Source organism: Neofelis nebulosa, chromosome 12, assembly GCF_028018385.1.
Source record: "Neofelis nebulosa isolate mNeoNeb1 chromosome 12, mNeoNeb1.pri, whole genome shotgun sequence".
Taxonomy (NCBI): domain Eukaryota; kingdom Metazoa; phylum Chordata; class Mammalia; order Carnivora; family Felidae; genus Neofelis; species Neofelis nebulosa.
In genome coordinates this window covers 4,080,827-4,098,127 of record NC_080793.1, presented here as the reverse complement: position 1 = coordinate 4,098,127, position 17,301 = coordinate 4,080,827, and the positions used below count along the sequence as shown (strand labels likewise).

The window sequence follows — 17,301 nt, the reverse complement described above, 5'->3', positions numbered from 1 at the left end:
CGCTCACAGCCCATCTCTCGTCCTTCGGCGGCCACTTCCCCTTCTTCCGGGTGTCATGGACACCGATGACCACCAGGTGGCGGCGTTGCCTGCGAGGACGCTCTGTCGCCACCGGGTGGTCAAAAGTGAACACTACTCCTTCTCTCCAATTCTAAGGGCGTAGGGAGAATCCAGCCCCCGCTGGAGAGGAGTTTAAACACCTGTGCGCTTCCCAGACTGACCCAGCGGCCCGGAAAGGAATATTGATTCGGGGGCCCACAGAAAACATTTTCCAAAGCCCTCCATGCCCTTCGCTAACACAGAATCAATAACCTCCCAAGCCCAGGGCTCCCCGTAGAAGGGGCTCCCCAGCCGGGACTCAGTATTGACTCATGGGTACCAAACGCATAGGAGTCTGATATAACACACCAATTTATGGATTTACAATTGTAGGGAGGGGTTCAATCCATATGCCATTTAGGGTCTCCCTTCTGGAAAATGGAACAAGCCACCAGAAAACTGTTTGGTGAGCACGGAATGAGAACGAAAGGACAGGAAAACCTTGAAGGAAATTGCATCTCAAGGCGTGAACAAATCTGGAGGATTGTCCCAGCTTCACTGCACTGAATCTTCTTTGGTGATAGCAAATGCACCAGCTCCTGCCAGAGAGGCAGGTCAGGGACTGCCAAGTCCTCACATGCGGGGGCCTTTCTTTCATTTTAGGGGACTCCTGGCTGGGTCTTCCAATTATAATATAATGACATATATTTCACACCCAACTTACAGGTTTTTCTTCTTAAAATATATTTAATGGTCTTTGCAGCCGTTTATGCAGCCTCCTTACATCCTCTAGAGCAATGAAGTAAATCTCCGTTTGATTCAAAAAATCATTTCAGAAACCTAGGGTACCCACATCCAAGGGGTCCCCTGCCCCCCCTTTTTTTATTCCTCCTAATATTCGCAAATCCAGCCCCTTCTTCCCATTCTCACTGCCACTTCCCTGGCCCCGGGCAGCATCTCTTGCCTGGATTATGCAGCGTCTCAGTGGGTTTATCTGAGCGGGCTTCTGCCCTCTCTGATCCATTGTCTACACCACAGCTAGAGTCTTTTACATGCACAAGTCAGATCAAGCCACTCCCGGTATAAAACCCTTCAACGCTTCAACATCGCACTCAGAAAGAGCCGACAGGTTGGACGCACACATTTTTAGGCTGTGTCTGGCATATGTCGACCTCTGACCCCTCCCTCAATGTCCCCCAGTCTGCTCCCTACAGTTTTGTCCTCTGTCACTTCCTGGAACGGGCCATGCTCCTCGCTTCAGGGTCTCCCACAGGGCCGCTCACTTCACGCTCCGCTCCTCTGTTAGGTTCTGAGTAGTTCCCAGCACACGGTAGGCGCTTAATAACTAAGAAACGAGGGACTTCACGCCGCTTTCCGACCCGAGCTCCGGGGTTTTTCTGTGCGTGGACGTGAGGAGAGTATTCAAAGCGCAATGTCTTCACGCTGGCACTTCCAGGTCCACCTCCCCCCGCCGCCGGAGACTCCTCCCCGCAGCAGCCGGCAGGAGGAGGCTCCGAACCCCACGAAAACCCCTCCGCAGGCTGCAGTGCGGAAATCTACTCGGCGCAGGGACTGTCCGTCGCCGGAAGGCGGGCCGGAAGTCTGCCTCGGGCCCGCCCCCGAGCCGTCATTGGAAGAAGCCCTAGGAAGGGGCGGGAACCCTGCCCAGTTCTGGCTCTTCATTGGGTGAAACCTAAGAGCTAGTAGAAGGGGCGGAAGCTGGCTTCCCCCTGACGCTTCATTGGCTAAAAGCGAGAACTGGGCGGTGTCTTACAGTCCGAGGCCCTCTTGGGTTGCTGGGAGCGGCTAACCGTTGTCCCGCCCCTCGGGGTACTCTCATCATTTTAAACACAGAATTGAGGACCAGACGGTCGATCACCCCGAAATCTTGGGGCCTCCCCTCGGGCCTTTGCTCCCAGAGGCCTCGAGTCTCGCTAAGCCCAGGGATGTAGAGAGACGCGAGCAGCGAAGGAACCCGGAACAATTCTTTGGCGGAACCACTGCGGCGAGGCCCCTAGGAACGCGTGGAGGGCCGGACCGCGACGAGCCGGACCAGACGTGCAGGGATGGCGGCGGCGGACGCGGGGCCAGGGACCGCGGTCCCCGTGGACCTGCGGCGCGAGCGACGCATGGTGTGCGTGGAGTACCCAGGCGTGGTGCGCGACGTGTCCAAGATGCTACCGACTCTGGGCGGCGAGGAGGGCGTCTCCCGGGTGAGAAGCTGGGGTGGGAGGGAGAATCGCGCGGGGGGGGGGGGGCGGAGTCGCGGGACCTCGGCGGGAGGGACCGCCCAGGGAAGTGTGGTTTCCTTGGTAACGGCGCTTGTGCAAGGCGCTAAGCGGCCATTGGGCGGGGACTTGCCTTGGATGGCGGGAGCGACGGGAGACCCCGAGAGGGGCGGGGTGTCCTTTCCGTCCCCTCCTCCCGGAGCCGCAGCCTCGGCGGCGCAGCCCGAGCGCAGCTCAGCTGCAGCCCCCGTGGTGTGCTGGGCTGCCCTGTCCTCATTCACAGAGAAGACCCAAGCGCCGCGGATCAAGACCGCTGGCCAACGGGACAGGGGATGAAGTGTGTGGTTAGGGTTAAAGATAGTAATGGCTAGCAACTTCTTCGGTACCAGGCTCAGTTCCAGGTGCTTTGCTGACATCCGATCCAAATTAGAACCCTGCCCAGTAGCCACTGACGTTGTCCGCATTTTACAAGGAAACCGAGGCAATTTGTTCAAGGTCTGCAGGAAAATAAGGGAGCTGGGATGAATTCTTGCCTTGTGCAAGGCTCCGGGGAAGTGCTTTTCCGTGCACCAAATATTGACATGTCTCTTCTGTAGAGAGTCCTTCTCTGCCCTAATTAAACTGGCCTTAGTAGTTCATACCTGCCTCTTCAATCTGTTAATTGCAGTCTGAAATTGTGTTTTAACGCGTTTATTGTCCTTCTTGGTCGCTTGGCTCTGAGACTGTAAACTGCATGAGAGCAGGACTTGGTCTCTCTTGTTTACTTTTATAGTCCTAACATCCATAACAGTGCCTTCTTCCAAAATACTTGTCAGATGTGTGACTGAATCCTCACAACAATCCAGGGAGTTAGGTACCATTATTCCCACTTTTCAGGTAAAGTTACCAGGTAAGAAAAGCTGGGTCAGGGGCGCCTGGGTGGCGCAGTCGGTTAAGCGTCCGACTTCAGCCAGGTCACGATCTCGCGGTCCGTGAGTTCGAGCCCCGCGTCGGGCTCTGGGCTGATGGCTTGGAGCCTGGAGCCTGTTTCCGATTCTGTGTCTCCCTCTCTCTCTGCCCCTCCCCCGTTCATGCTCTGTCTCTCTCTGTCCCAAAAATAAAAATAAAAAACGTTGAAAAAAAAAATTTAAAAAAAAAAAAAAAAGAAAAGCTGGGTCAAAAAACACCCTCGTGGTGCAGTGGGGGTTTGAACTCATGCATGTCTGCCCTCTGAAGTCTGAACTCTTACCTGCTGCTTCCTCCTCCTTAATGAATATTGAAAACCTGTCATTAAGCACGGGATGCCATAGAGGCTCTTAGTCACGTTTTGCTGTTTGATCCTGATTTATTGGCTTTACTGTGGTACTCAGAGAATCCTTACTGTCAGTAACCTCAGGGATATTTGTACCCAACTACAGTGAGAGCCTTTGAGAAGACACTGATCATTGGTTCATTCTGTCGGTGCTTCTTGTGCACGTTCTCTGCCAGATCCATGTCTGGGGTTATTCCCAGCCTCGTGGTCTCATAGGCCAGTGTTGGGTGAGAAGGGATTCCTGAGGGTTGGGCCTCCTTTTAACCTTCTTTCCCTCCACGTTTCCTGAGCACCTCCTAAGGGCCAGGCTGTGTCCTTAGTGTTGGGGAGCCAGCAAACTAGAGAGCAGATGATCTGGGCTCAGTGAGCATCATTGGTGTTTTCATACGCACACAGCTGACACTACTCTTACCCCATGTGGGCGACACGTGCCGAGTGGTTACCCTGACTTAGCAGACTGAGTGTGCTGCATACGTCTGCATACAGCAGTCCTGCGAGGGGGTGCTGTTAGTACCTCGTTTTAAGGAGAAGGAACCAAGACTTCAAAAGGAGGAGTGATACTTAGCCATACTTGCACTTGTTCCTAGTTGATTCCATTTCCTTTGGACCTGGAAACGTTTGCACGGAAGTCTGAATAGCAGGACCCTTTGGAGCAGGTAGTTCCTAGAGTAGGAAGGTCAAGACAAGCCACTCCCCCTGCCAACCTCAGTTCCTCCATGGTAAACTCAGGGATGAGAAGACACCCCCCCACCCCCCCCGCCGCAGTCTTGCTGGGAGAGGTGCATGACTGCCCACACCAGACAGGCGTCTGAGAGGTGATGGCTTCACTTAACTGGTAGTTATTATCTCCAACTTTCCAGCCTCTCAGAAGGGAGAGACGATCCTCATTTTCTCTCCTACATAAAAAACAGATACCCGGATTTGAAAAATGGGTCTTCTGAGAACTAAAAGCTCAGAACGAAACATCAGCTTCCTGGCCCTTCCCTCGTCAGCTGGGTCACCGTCGGGCTTTTGTTGAGACAGAAGCAGCTCCCTGCCGGCTGCTTAGGCGGTCACTGCTTCACTGTCTTCCTTGGCCTTTGCCACAGATCTACGCAGACCCCACCAAGAGGCTGGAGCTGTACTTCCGGCCCAAGGACCCTTACTGCCACCCGGTGTGCGCCAACCGCTTCAGTACCAGCAGCCTGCTGCTGCGGATCAGGAGGAAGACGAAGCGACAGAGGGCGGTGCCGGGTCCTGGGGCCCACCCCGAGGTCGCATTCGACATAGAGATGCTTGGCATCATCTCCACCATTTATAAATTTCAAGGTAACTGCAGCTTACTGCATTGGCTTATTTCAGGACCTGTGCCCACATTCCTGCAGGTACTCTGTGGCTCATCCACACGGTGAAGAGGGCCATATGTGCTCAGGAATCGGGTGGGGCGTGAGTGGAGCGGGACAGTGCAGGCCGTGGACTGTGGGCTCACTGCCGTTCCACCTTCTGCATTCTTAGGAGGAGCTCGATTCTATAGGTAATCTTTTAATTTTTAAGGCCATTATGTAGGGCCAAATAAAGCTGATTAGCAGGCCTCCAAGTTTTGACCCTCAGGGTTTTGGAAACTTCCCTAAGGCTTGACCCCCTGCCGGTCTTGCCTCTTGTCTGAAGCCTTCCCAGATCACCTCAGCCCCTTGGGACCTCATGTTCCTTTGAACTCTTGGCCAACGGGGTGTGTCCCGTGGGGCCCCCAATCCAGTTTGCTACCCATAGGGAGCCCCAGTGAGGAGGCAGTAAGGGATGGGATGAGGAGGGCAAGTAAGGAACAGCAAGTCTGTTTGGGTGGGTAGCTTGGCTTCCCTCAGCCTCGGGCTCTCGTCCGAACAGTGTGGGGCCCTGGTTCCTTAGGCCCTCGTGGAGGGTCCAGGTCAGGGGTGCCGTGAAGGGGCTGGTTCGTGCACACAGGAGGCACTTGGCAGGTTACTAGCCGAGCCTTAGGAACGTGTGGTTGCAGCTGCAGTTCTAGGAGAGAATCTGACCAGAATAAAGATTGAGAAGGAAGAGGGGGCTAGAAAGTGGCAAGAAACGAAACCAGGGCCTGGGACCCCTGCGTTGGGCATTTTGAACGTCAGTCTTTCCGGTGGAACGTGGTAGTCACCGAAGAGGGCCGTCCTTCCTGGGGCAGGGTCTTCCGCGATTCATCTTCTGTCTGTGTACTTGAGCCAGCACCCCTCGACTCGGTGCGCGTCCCAGACAGCAGCACCGCCCCACCTGGGAGCTCGTGGGAGGTACAACATCCCGCAGCCTTCCGCAGGGTCCCCCGTGAGGCATGTGCACGTTACGTTTCAGGAAGCATTGACCCAGACCGTAGCCTCGTGTCCCACATAAGCCCTCAGCCCCTCCGCGTGAGCCCGGGTGCGCGGAGTCAAGTGCGCAGAAGTTTCCGGAAGGGTGTCCTTTGGGCTCCCGCCAGCGTTGCCTGGCAACGCCCACCGCACGTCTCCCTCGACGCCTCCTGAGAAGACGTGGGTGTTGGTGCATAGCAGCTGCCAGTTCCTGGGAGGGGGTAAAAGGGTGCCCGCCGTCTGGCCCCCTCTCTTTCCAGGAATGTCCGACTTCCAGTACTTGGCTGTGCACACGGAGGCGGGCGGCAGGTGCGTGTCTATGTATGACAAAGTGCTCATGCTAAAGCCTGAGAAGGAGAGTTTCTTCCACCAGGAGCTGCCGCTCTACATCCCCCCGCCCATCTTCTCTCGGCTGGACACCCCGGTGGACTATTTCTACCGACCGGAGACACAGCACCGGTAAGCCCCACCCCCACCCCCACCCCCACTACGGCATCAGGGTTCAGAGCAAGGGCCCTGCGGTCACAGGGCCTGGGTCTGAGGCTCACGTCTGCCGCTCGCGAGTCAGGCAGCCCACACTGCCGGCTTCACTCAAGCCCGTGGCTCCAGTGCCTCGAGACACAGAGCAGCCGGTGACTGTGCCCCAGCTGGAGGCCTCGCTCCGAACTCCCCGCACCATGGAGAGCGAATCGGGATGTCACCCTCAGCCTTGAAGTCCCATCCCCAAAAGCACGAAACACTTAGAAGGGTGAGTGCCTGGCAGTCCACTCGTAGGGAGGTGGCTAATGGAATCACAGCCCTTCTGTGCCAGGGAGCGCCACGTGGCCTCAGACAGCAGGCTCGTGGACTGACGTGGCACTTGCCCAGGGTACCTCGCTCTGTGAGAAAGCAGGCGTAGGAGCACGTTCTATAGCATGAAAGTAAGCTGTGGTATGATCATAGAAATCTAGAAAGATCTGGAAGATTGGGCCCAGGGCAGTTATCTCTAGAAGGTGAGAGAATGTTCTTTCCTCACTAACTCCTGCCATCAACAAGCACTGACTGCCTGTTGTGGCCCGGGGCGCTGCTCGGAGCCTGCGTCAGCGTCAGCCGAGAACAGCACAGCACATAGGAGGTCCTGTGCTGGGCGGGGCCGGGAGCTGGATGGGACACAAGCAGATGATGAGTGAGCAAGGGGCCCGTGGCCTGGTGCACGTCTCAGAGGAGATCAAAGGGGTGTGGGTCATAAGGGGCAGTGAGTGGGCTGAGGGCTGGGGGCCCCCAGAGGGGCTGACATTTGAAACAGACCTGGGCGATGACACAGCTGGGTAGGTGAAGATCCAGGGAGAACGTTCTAGAACAGAGGATTGGCACGTGCAGAGTGGTCGCAGAGTGAGCCTGGGCGCGTGGTAGGGGTGAGAGTCTCATGGGCCACGGTAAGGGGCCTAGATTTGGTCCGAAGGAGAAGGTATGTTCTCTTCCTTTAACAAAATACGGAGAGTTCCAGACATAGCCCAAAGTAGTGAGAATTGTCTAGTGGAGGCCAGGCTGCGGCAGCAGCTTCAGCGGCTGGCACCGGTCTGCCGCTCGCCCGAGCTCAAGCCCCAGCCCGGCAGCGCGGCCTCGAGAACGCACCCTGCGTGCCTCCTGCGGGGAAGGGCTTGTTTTCTTACACGACCCTGCTGAACCTGCCGCTCTGTCACCAGAGCGAGGAGCCTTCCATGTTCCCCAGCACCTTCCGGCCCGCTCGCAGTCTCCCCAGCCAGAAGCGGGCCACGCGGCAGCCTCTTCGCGGCCCTCGGGCCTGTTGGATCTGTAGCCCCCACTCCCTCCTGACCGCAGGAGCAAGTGGTGGTTAGTTGGGCAAAACGTGACAGAAACGTGGAAGCGGAAAGGGTGAGCCGCGCCCTCCCGGCCCGCAACCCTCCACATGGGATGATGGAGTTTTCCGTGTGTGGGTTCTAGTCGGCTGTCCTCGGCACAGGAGTTTTAGGGCAGAGACCATGTGCATATTTCTGAAACGTTCTGATTATTTTTATCCCCCAAGCATTTTACTTCTCAGAGTCAGAGACGGACAAAACACACAGAAGAAGAAGATAGGCCCTCTGCACTGCTGGCCCTGGCTGGCAGTGGCTGAGTCACCCTCTGTCCCCCAGGGCCAGTAGGCAGCTGCTCTGAAGCTTCTGACGGGGTGATAAGGGAGGAAGGCTGGCCGCCATGTGGTTTATCGATTTTCCAGCAAATGGAAAGAACCTGCCTTTCTTCCCAGGGCCCCCATCGATCTTTCTGCCCTGCTGGCCCCTCTGTGGGTCCAGGGAGGTCCGGCTTCCTACAGGACGACGGGCAGAGGAAGGCTGGCCTGACAGGGGTCCCTCGTCCTTGAGGAAGTTAGCAGGGAGTCCTTTCCCTGTGCCGACGGGCTCCGGCGGGCAGCCGCTCCTTGCTGTGCTCTGGCGGTGGGCTGCCAGGGCTGGAGTGAGCCGCCACCCGTGCCTTCCCTCTTGGGAGTGGTCAGGGTCTCGAGGGGTAGCCTTGAAAAGCGGGTAATGTTGTCCCTGTTCAGGATGGTTCCTAATGGAGTCATGTTACAAAAGGCACAGACTTGCTCCCGTCTTTGTGATTGTGTTTTCCAGTGTGAAAAATCACCTTGTTTTTTGTACACTTGTACACGAGTACACCTTGTAGTCGTGTAGAAAATTAAGGTAAAATGGAAGCAAGTTTAAAAGGTAGCAATCACCTGAATGAAAACCTATGATGTCCAGGCACACTTTAAAATGTATTTCAGAAGAATCTCGGGGTTTGGGGTGAGGTACAGATGCGATGGCAGTCGCTGTTGGAGCTCGTGATGGATTGTGGGGCTTCTGGAGGCTGTTCTCCCTGCTTTCGCCTAGGCTTGACATTCGCGACCTCCCCCCTCAGCGACAGCCGGGCCTGGTGCCCAACGAGAGACCTGAGCAGACGTGGCGTTAGAATGCTCACTCACTTCCAGCCTCTGTGCTGTATGATGGTAGTTCGGTAACGTCCGTCTTCCCTGCACCTGCCTGTTGCAGAGATGCTTCTGGGCCGAACGTGCTCTTTCGGAGGGAGGCAGGACAGGCGTCACCGGGCCCCTGGCCAGCCTCCCCGGGTGGGAGTCCCGGCTCTGTCCGCACGAGCTCTGACTCCAGGCGGCTTTCTGGCTGCTGTCGGTTACCTCGTAGGAAATTGGTTCCTTCCTCGTGGAATTGTTTTGGGGTTAAATAAGCGAATCATAAAAGCCTGGCTGTTGCCTGACAGCTGATCGGCCGTGTCCCGAGTGGCCGCGCCTTTCCCTGACCTCACCGCTCCGCCTGACGGGCAGGCGGCTGGCGTCACAGCCCGGGGGGCTCCCTGCCTGGTCCGGTCAGGCCCGTGCCTGGGGTCTCCTCGGCACTCGGGCCCACGCCAGCTCTCTCTGCCCCAGGGAAGGCTACAACAACCCGCCCGTCTCAGGCGAGAACCTGATCGGCCTGAGCAGGGCCCGGCGCCCCCACAATGCCATCTTCGTCAACTTTGAGGAGGACGAGGTGCCCGTGCGGCCCCTGGAGGCTGCAGTGCAGACGTGGAGGAGGATCTCCACCAACCCGGTGGACCGGAAGGTGGAGGAGGAGCTGAGGAAGGTGAGCTCGGGGCGGCCTCTGCATGGACCACCCCCCGGGAACCCAGTGCCCCCCCCCCCCGTCCCTCATCATTTTGCCTTCGGCTGTGCTGACTTTTTAAAACCGTTCGTCGGCACGTGGGAGCTTTTCACCTTCAGATGTCGCACGTCAAAGCCATGCCGGCACAAGCCGGTTCCTTGGGGGCGCTAAGCAATCGGTACATCGTCTGCTTGTGACTTCACAGTGGAGCCCGGGTTCGGGAAGCTTCTGTTCGTCGTTGGGGCAAGAAACCACATGGAGCACCTCCTGTGCTTCATCCCCAGCATGTGCTGGAGGGGACCGAGTGGCCTTCTGCCCGTCCCCTGGCTGGCAGGTCCTGGGAGAGCCGTGGGGCCTCTCACTCCTGCCTCTACAGGCACAGACGGCAGGCTCTCAGTGAGACCACGTTGCTGCTGGCCGAGGCTCACCTCTTCCCTTGCTGAAGCAGACTGTTCCCTTGGGGTTTTTTTCTTAAAGAGACTGTGTGGACACCTTTCTAGCGGTCACTGGTCGCAGGAGGCGGTACCTGGGGGACCACTGTCCGAGGCCCTTCCGTGCTCTCTGGACACAGTCCAATCTGCAGCCTGGCGTAGGGCGCTTCCAGCCCTGGCCCTGCCATGCACCGGCCACACTGGCCTCCTGCGGTCCTCTCTTGGGCCCGGCCGTCTGCTTCGGCCTTTACGATAGCCCAGCTCAGGCTCCACCCTCTAGGCTGGAGCTGCTTGGGGTCCCAGAACGCTGGCGTGTCCCCCTCTTGGCCCTGCCCTGGCTTCTTTGTTCATCTGCCTCCCCCACTGCCCTGTGAGCCGCATGAGGACAGAGACCGTGTCTTTCGTGGTCATTTCTGGACACGGAAGTCCGGAGGTCCTGCAGCCACACCTGACCTGTGCTGGGTGTGCAGGGCTCCACCTGTGAAGGCAGGGACAGTGAGTGGGTGCGGCCGGGCCCAGAGGCTGCCGTGTGCTTGTCAGCGGCCGCTCTCTGCCAGCCCCTCCCCCAAAGGGTCTGCTGGGGGCTGGGCCAGTCCGGAGAGGCAGAGCCGGTGGGGGGGAGGGGCGGGAGGCTGCTGGTGTTCATCTCGGTCTCTGCCTTGACCCCCCCCCACCCCCCCCCAGCTGTTTGAAATCCGTCCCATCTGGTCACGTAACGCTGTCAAGGCCAACATCAGCGTCCACCCTGACAAGCTCAAGGTTCTGCTGCCCTTCGTGGCCTATTACATGGTGAGTGTCTGCCCAGCCTGGCACCTTGGGTCCCGCCAGGATTGCCCTGATCTCTGCTGTGACCTCCCAGAGCCACGGCAAAGCTGGCGGCTCTGTCCTGGTGCCCCCGGGAGGCCTGTTACAGCCCCAGGCAGGTCCCCTACAGCCTCCTCAGCAATGCTAGCCGTCCCTCGGCGATCTTAGGATTAGAGAGTAATCGCCTAACTTCTGAATAAAGGGATTGTATGCTTTTAAACGATCTCACATCGAGAACCTTCTAAGGACCAGGCGCTGGGTTAAATGCTGTGTACCTGTTACATCCTTTGTTCTTCCCTGGGGGTGGCAACAGGATTCCCTTCTTCCTCTGAGGCAGAGCCAAGGCTCAGAGAGGTGCCTCGATGTGCCAGGGTCCGGTAGCCAGCACGTGACACAGCCCCTGGGACCCCAGCCTGTTGGGCTGCAGAGACCAGGCTCCCTAACCACAGGGCCCCCAGCCTTGGCTCATTCTACCCGGGCAGAGTGGGGTGGGGGTGGGGCAGACCCACCTTGGACTCGGTCCAGGAGGGCACGGAGATGAGGTGTCATTACTGAGGTTGCCAAAGGTGCCGGAGGAAGGCGTCCTACCTGCCGAGGGTCCCCACATGGAGCACTGGGAGGCAAGCCTGACATGTGACCATAACAGCGATGACATATGGGGCACGAAGAAGGCTCATCCCTCCTGTGCTTGGACCCCAGACTTCAGAGAGTGGCTGTCTGTCTCTTAGCATAGGCTTTCTGGACATAAGGGCTTCAGGAGTACTGTTTGGGGACAGTATATCCTGTCCATTCGGATGGCAGTAACATTTATTGGGCACTTAGTATGTGCCAGGCACTGTGGTGAAGGCTCCCGGGTCATCATCTCATTTAATCCTCACAGAAACAATGGAAAAGGGGGCTCCTGTCCTCTCGAACAGGAAGACCAAGTGGCCTGCCCAAGGTGACAGAGCTGCCCCCGGCAGAGCCGGGGTGGAGTTCCAGAGCTGTGTCCCCGACTCATGTCCCCCCAGGCCTACATCTCTGAGGGAGCCAGGGACCAGCCTTGGCCCCACCCCACCTCCTGCCTTTTGTCCCCAGATAACAGGCCCCTGGAGAAGCCTGTGGATCCGATACGGGTATGATCCCCGAAAAAACCCAGATGCCAAAATTTATCAAGTCCTTGACTTCCGAATCCGTTGTGGAATGAAATACGGTAAAAATTACTAACACCTTGGTTTTCTTTCTCTCTCTCAATGTCTTTTTTTCTACAGCATTCTCTTCTGTAATGGGAATGTATCCCTATGGCGAAGATAAAAGTCTTTTCCTCCTGGGTGAGATCTCTGCAGAATAGCAGAGAGATGGGGATCCCAGCCTGGGTCCCAGCTCCACCATTGGCCTTCGAGCCGCTAAACTCGTTCTTCGTGCACTCGGTCCCTCCACCTGTTATGGTTCCTGCGGTGGGGGCCGGGCACCCAATATCGCCTGGTCCCCAGGCCTGCAGTGAGGCAGCGCACGCAGAGCGCCAGCACGCAGTCCCGTGTGGTCGGTGCCGTGAGGGTGGCCGCTGGGGCCTGGGGGCCTGGAGTCCCCTTCTCAGGAGCCGGCCCCAGCGAACCCTGGTGCGCGACTAGCGCAAAGCCACTTCTGATGGCCAGGAGGGCCCTGCACCCGCATGCACCCGACACGCCCTTCCTCGTCCGCAGGTTACGCCCCGAGTGATATGCCTGTCAAGGCCAAGCGCAGCACCTACAACTACAGCCTCCCCATCACTGTCAAAAAGATGCGTAAGTGTCCCGGCTCGCCCTGTGGATCCGGCTGATTTGCCCTCACGGAGACGCTGAGGGAGGTGGGCATCAGCATGCTGGGGTGGGGTGGGGTACGGTGGGGCTTCCCAAGGGGCCAGCGCTCCGGGAGGGGTGGGGAGAAACGTCCTCCCGGATTCCAAAGTATTGTTGCTGTCCCCTTGCAGCCAGCCAGCTCGTCACCATGCATGACCTGAAGCAGGGCCTGGGCCCGTCGGGGACAGGTGGCACGCGGAAATCGACCTCTAACAAGTACAAGCTCAAGGTGGGTGCCCCTGAGCCCCAAAGGAGAGCATCCGCCTGCCCGGTTGGGGGTGCAGTGGACCGTGGAGAGGAGGCACCCCCCTCGTGCAGGCCACACGCGCACACACACGCACGTACTCTCATCTCCCGGGTCGAGGCCACCAGGAGGGGCTTTGACCGAGGCAGCTCTTCCCACTTGGTGCCTCTGCACAGCTCCCAGCTTCCAGGATGGCCTTGGGGAGCACAGTGAGAGCTCAGGGTGTGAGCCGCCCTGCCCCGGGGGCCTTGACCATCTGGGCAAAGAGGCAGTGGCCGGTGTCAGCGGGGAGCGCAACACCGGCAGCTGCGTGTGGCTGCCCTCTGTGAGCCCGTGGCCGCCACCTGGACCGGCCCAGTGGGGCGGGTGCCCACACGCACGCGGGGCCACGCCAGACCACCTGGCCCCGCTGCGGGGGGCTCGTGGGCTTACGGGGTCCTTGGCTCACCGGACGTGGGATTCCGTGGGCCTCCCGCCCACTCGGGCTGCTGTGAGTCGCACCCCCAGCCTCGGCTCAGCTGTCTCGTAGGGGACACGTGCCAGGGGCACGTGCAGCAGAGGGGGAGAGGGCGGGCAGTGTGCAGGGCACAGAACAGGACCGGTTGGTAGGAGGCGGTGAGGAATGAGGGCGCACCGCGAGGGCCCGCGAAGCTGGCGCGACAGCCCGCACCGTACCGCGGCCGGCCACGCAGGCGGCTCATGGTCGCGGAGGCCGGGGGACCCCTCCCGGGGAGTCGGAGCCTCTGCGCGCCTACTCCCGGCCTCTGGCCTGTCTGCGCCGCCTGAGTTCAGGGGAAGAGCCAGGCCCGCCAGGTGTGGACTGGCCGGGGAGAGCTCCGACCCACCTTCCCGCCCTGTCCTCTCCCCAGGACTCGGTCTACGTCTTCCGGGAGGGGGCCCTGCCGCCCTATCGCCAGATGTTCTACCAGTTATGTGACCTGAATGTGGAAGAGTACGTACGTGAAGGGGCCCTGAGACGCCACGGTGAGGAGGGCGGGGCTCGGGACCAAGGTGTCCCGAAGCTGTTCCGCTCGGCCCGTCTCGGCGGGAAGCCCCGCCCGGGGCGGTGGGCACCACGGGGCTCCCGCCTCAGCCCGGACCATTTCCGGGGTCCGCCTGGGCTGCGCCTCTGAGCTGCGGTGCCGGGCTGGGCGCCGATGTGTCTTGTGGTTGAGTCTTGGGCCTCTCCCTCCTCTGCCCCCGTGGAGGTCTAGGACCCGGTGCCTGATCCTCCCCAGCGGACCAGAATCCCAGGAACCTTTCACCCAGTTCTTACGGTGTTTAAAGAAGGGGTGGGGGGAGCTGGGATGGGAAGAGACGGGAGCACGTTAGACACAGCCTGGAATCTGGCGAGGGCCGGGGGTTCTCACAGGAGAGCGTGCGCGGCCGCATCCCGCTTTGTGCGCACCTTGGGGTCGGGGGCCACGCCGGTTAAGGACCTTGGCTGGGAGTGTCCAGCGTCCCGTGGGTGTCCGGTCCTGTGCTCGCGCCCGCGCGCGGCCGTCCGAGTGCTGTTTTTCCAGGCACGGCCCCACCTCTGCCAAACCCTTACGGCACCTGTGGGCAGAAAGCCCACCCGAGACGCCGTGTCCTGACCCCCAGGTTACAGAGAATCATTCACCGCAACGACGGGGCCGAGAACTGCTGCACGGAGCGAGATGGCTGGTGCCTCCCCAAGACCAGTGACAACCTGAGGGACACCATGTCCCTCATGATCCGGCAGACCATCCGCTCCAAGAGGCCTGGTGAGAGCCGATCGGGGCAAAGGGACGCCCCGCTCTGGGGACAGAGCAAGTCTCCCTAGCGGACCCATCCCCCAAGAAATTGCACCCGGGTGGAATCGTCCCCCACCCCCCCCACCCCCCCCACCCCCAGGAGCCGGTCCCCCGGCCTGCCCTCCAGGTCTCCACGGGTGGGCGTCACGGTGCTCAGCCTGGGGGCTAAGGCAGGAGACGGGCCCCGGAGGACCGGGCTGGAGCAGGGCTGGTGCTGCCATCGGAGCCACCGCTTTGTGCCCTGACGCTGCCCGCCCTCTTCCAGCCACGTGTGGGCACGTTCGGCCTGTCTTCTTGCACTCGGAGAGCAGGGGCAGTGGGTGTGGGGGGGTGTGAGGAAGAGGAGTGGGCGCTCCTGGTCTGCAGGTGTGATGAGGGGCGGGGGAGAGTGAGCACGGCTTCCTCCCAGACCATCTGTGCTCCACGGAGCTGATGGGAGCAGGGGTCTCAGCCCCGTTTGGGACACGGCCTCTCGGAGAATCCTCCCGAGGCCGCGGACCTTCTCCCCAGAGAAAAGCACTCACACAAAATGTCCTGTGCATTCTCGGGGTCCCTTGGACCCATGAAGCCACCTAGCCTCCTCCGGGGGGGAGTGGTTTTCAAAGCCCTTGGCCTCATACTCCCCTGAAGCGCTTGTAAAACTGCAGAGTGCCGGTCCCCCAGCCCCCCGCGCCCCCCCCCAGAGCGGCTTCCCCAGGGCTTGAGCCCAGCCGCCCATAAGTGTCAGTAGGCCTCCAGGAGCCTGATTGCTGGTCCGGAGGCCGGGACCGCCAGTAGCTGGGCTGGGGGACACCGGGGAAGCCTGTGCTGGGACACACACGGCCTTGTCTCCCGGCCCCAGCTCTCTTCTCCAGCCCGACCAAGGCTGATGGCGGGAAAGAACAGCTGACGTACGAGTCTGGGGAAGACGAGGACGAGGACGAGGAGGAGGAGGACTTCAAGCCATCCGACGGCAGCGAGAACGAGATGGAGACTGAGATTCTGGACTACGTGTGACGTAGACCTACAGCCACGGCTGGGCCTCCTTGATCAGACGAGACTGGTAACGGTGCCAGGACAAGCCGTGGCTCCCCAGTACTGCCCACAGCAACCAGAACGGCCCTAGGAGACCCCTCAGAGGAAAGCTGGGACCCCGGCACTGGGTGCCATTGACCCTGGTCCTGCCCACCTGCCCCAGACACCTGCTGCTCCGGGATGCCCTCTGGCCCGGGGTGCCTGGGGACACCTCCAGAGGTTGTGACCTGGTTCTGTGCAGCCGTGAGCCAGCCCAGTGTCCAATGGGCTGAGCCGATGGCCACCACCTCTCTATGGCCGAGAACAGCTGGCGGTGGAGACGATGTGGCCTGAAGACGCTGCTCTTGCCTTGGAGGTTATGACCGATGGCAGTCCTGGCGTGAGGAAGCTGTTCCGCGGTCACAGATGGGCGAAGACGGCCCTTGCGTTTGGATCCCATCCGCCTGGGGCCCAGCTGGAATCGTCCCGATCAAATACACTTTCCCAAGGAGTCTTGGTGTCTCAGTAGAGGGCGGGGGGGGGCGGCTCGGAGCCACAGCGGAGTTTCTTCTGGAGGTCGGGTGAGCGCGGCTCAAGTACGTACGCGTCAGGCCACAGACGGTCCCACAGCCTCGAGCCGATTCCTTACTGCTCCTCACGGGCAAACCGACCCTGTTGCCTCTGAGCTCCCTGCTGTGTAGCCAGAGGGGGTGCGCGTTCCTGGTAGGGCTGAGGCTGCCCTCCCTGGGGAGCACTCCCACCCGTGCCGTGGGGCAGCTGGGCCACCGTGCTGCAGGGATGCGCCCAGTCGCCCCCTCCATCAGCCTGCAGACCGGGCCACCTGGTGTGACAAGTCCCTAAGTCACTTTGACTCTAAAGTCAGGTGCCTCCGGTAAGCCTCAGTCTGCTGACCAGGCTCCTGGGCAGCCCCCTCGGATGACAGATCACGAGCCCCAGTGGCTCACAGTTGGCCTAAAGTGACCAGTCCTGGGAACCTGCCTTCTGGAGGAGAAGCTGGCCAGGCGGACTGCCCCGGAGGGCCCCGCTCCCTGCTGCTGGGGACCAGGAGGGGCCCCCTCCCCCCCCTTCAGAATAATTGCCTGTGGAACACGTTCTCGGAATAGCCGGACAAAAGGCACAAGTTAACAAATACGTTTCCTTGTCCTGGGGCAGCACCTGAGCCCTTTGCACCCGTGTCCTCATGCTGCCCAGTCGAAGCCACACTAGTCCCGGCCTGGCCCTCACAGCCCCTTCCCCGTGTCCTGACTCCTCCCACCTGCGGGTGCCCACCCCCACCTCTCCCCACCCCTCTCCAGCCTGTCGTCCACTCTGCGTCCCAAAAGGTTTGGATCTGGTGGACAGGCAGGCTTGGTGACAGCAGCTGGCATGATGTCAGGGGGGCCGTGGCCTGTGTCAGAAGCACCGGCTCCTGGGTGGCACAGGGCCCGCTGGGGCCCGGTCTGAGGGGCTGTTGGCCTGACAGGGCTCTGGCTGTCCCCTGGCTCCTGAATGGGCCCCTGTCGCTGGAGGTGGTTGTGCAGCGGAACCTGAACATCCTCCGTGAGAGGTGACTCCGCAGGCGGCCAAACTCAGAGGCACAGTCTTCAGGCCTTGTCCATGGTGGCCTTCCCACTTAGTAACCTTCTCTGACTACCGAAGTCCTACACGGTCACAGGAAACGGTAGTGGCTGTTTTTTCTATTGCCACCTACCTCTGCTCTGTT

The 17,301-nt window shown here is 59.9% G+C and overlaps 1 protein-coding gene across 2 annotated transcripts; it reads left to right on the top strand.

The window, feature by feature from the left end:
• The first annotated feature begins 1,822 nt into the window (after positions 1-1,822).
• Positions 1,823-16,089, top strand: GTF3C5 (general transcription factor IIIC subunit 5). Of its 2 annotated transcripts, none has more exons than XR_009251330.1 (11): positions 1,823-2,252; positions 4,647-4,866; positions 6,140-6,338; positions 9,301-9,496; positions 10,630-10,734; positions 11,827-11,941; positions 12,432-12,512; positions 12,698-12,795; positions 13,680-13,766; positions 14,413-14,555; positions 15,427-15,565. XR_009251330.1 is itself a non-coding variant. In XM_058693669.1 (11 exons), the coding sequence occupies exons 1-11, from the start codon at positions 2,106-2,108 to the stop codon at positions 15,579-15,581; spliced, it is 1,542 nt and encodes a 513-aa protein (XP_058549652.1). In that variant the 5' UTR covers positions 1,825-2,105; the 3' UTR covers positions 15,582-16,089. The 2 variants fall into 2 exon arrangements, 1 of the variants encoding a protein (XP_058549652.1); XM_058693669.1 differs by having other exon boundaries at positions 1,825-2,252; positions 13,680-13,762; positions 15,427-16,089.
• Positions 16,090-17,301: the final 1,212 nt, after the last annotated feature.

Coding starts and splice junctions, on each gene's coding strand:
- GTF3C5 (XM_058693669.1), top strand. CDS start 2,106: ATGGCGGCGGCGGACGCGGGGCCAGGGACCGCGGTCCCCGTGGACCTG. Junction 4,867..6,139: donor CACCATTTATAAATTTCAAG/GTAACTGCAGCT, acceptor CTCTCTTTCCAG/GAATGTCCGACTTCCAGTAC. Junction 11,942..12,431: donor CCGTTGTGGAATGAAATACG/GTAAAAATTACT, acceptor CCTCGTCCGCAG/GTTACGCCCCGAGTGATATG.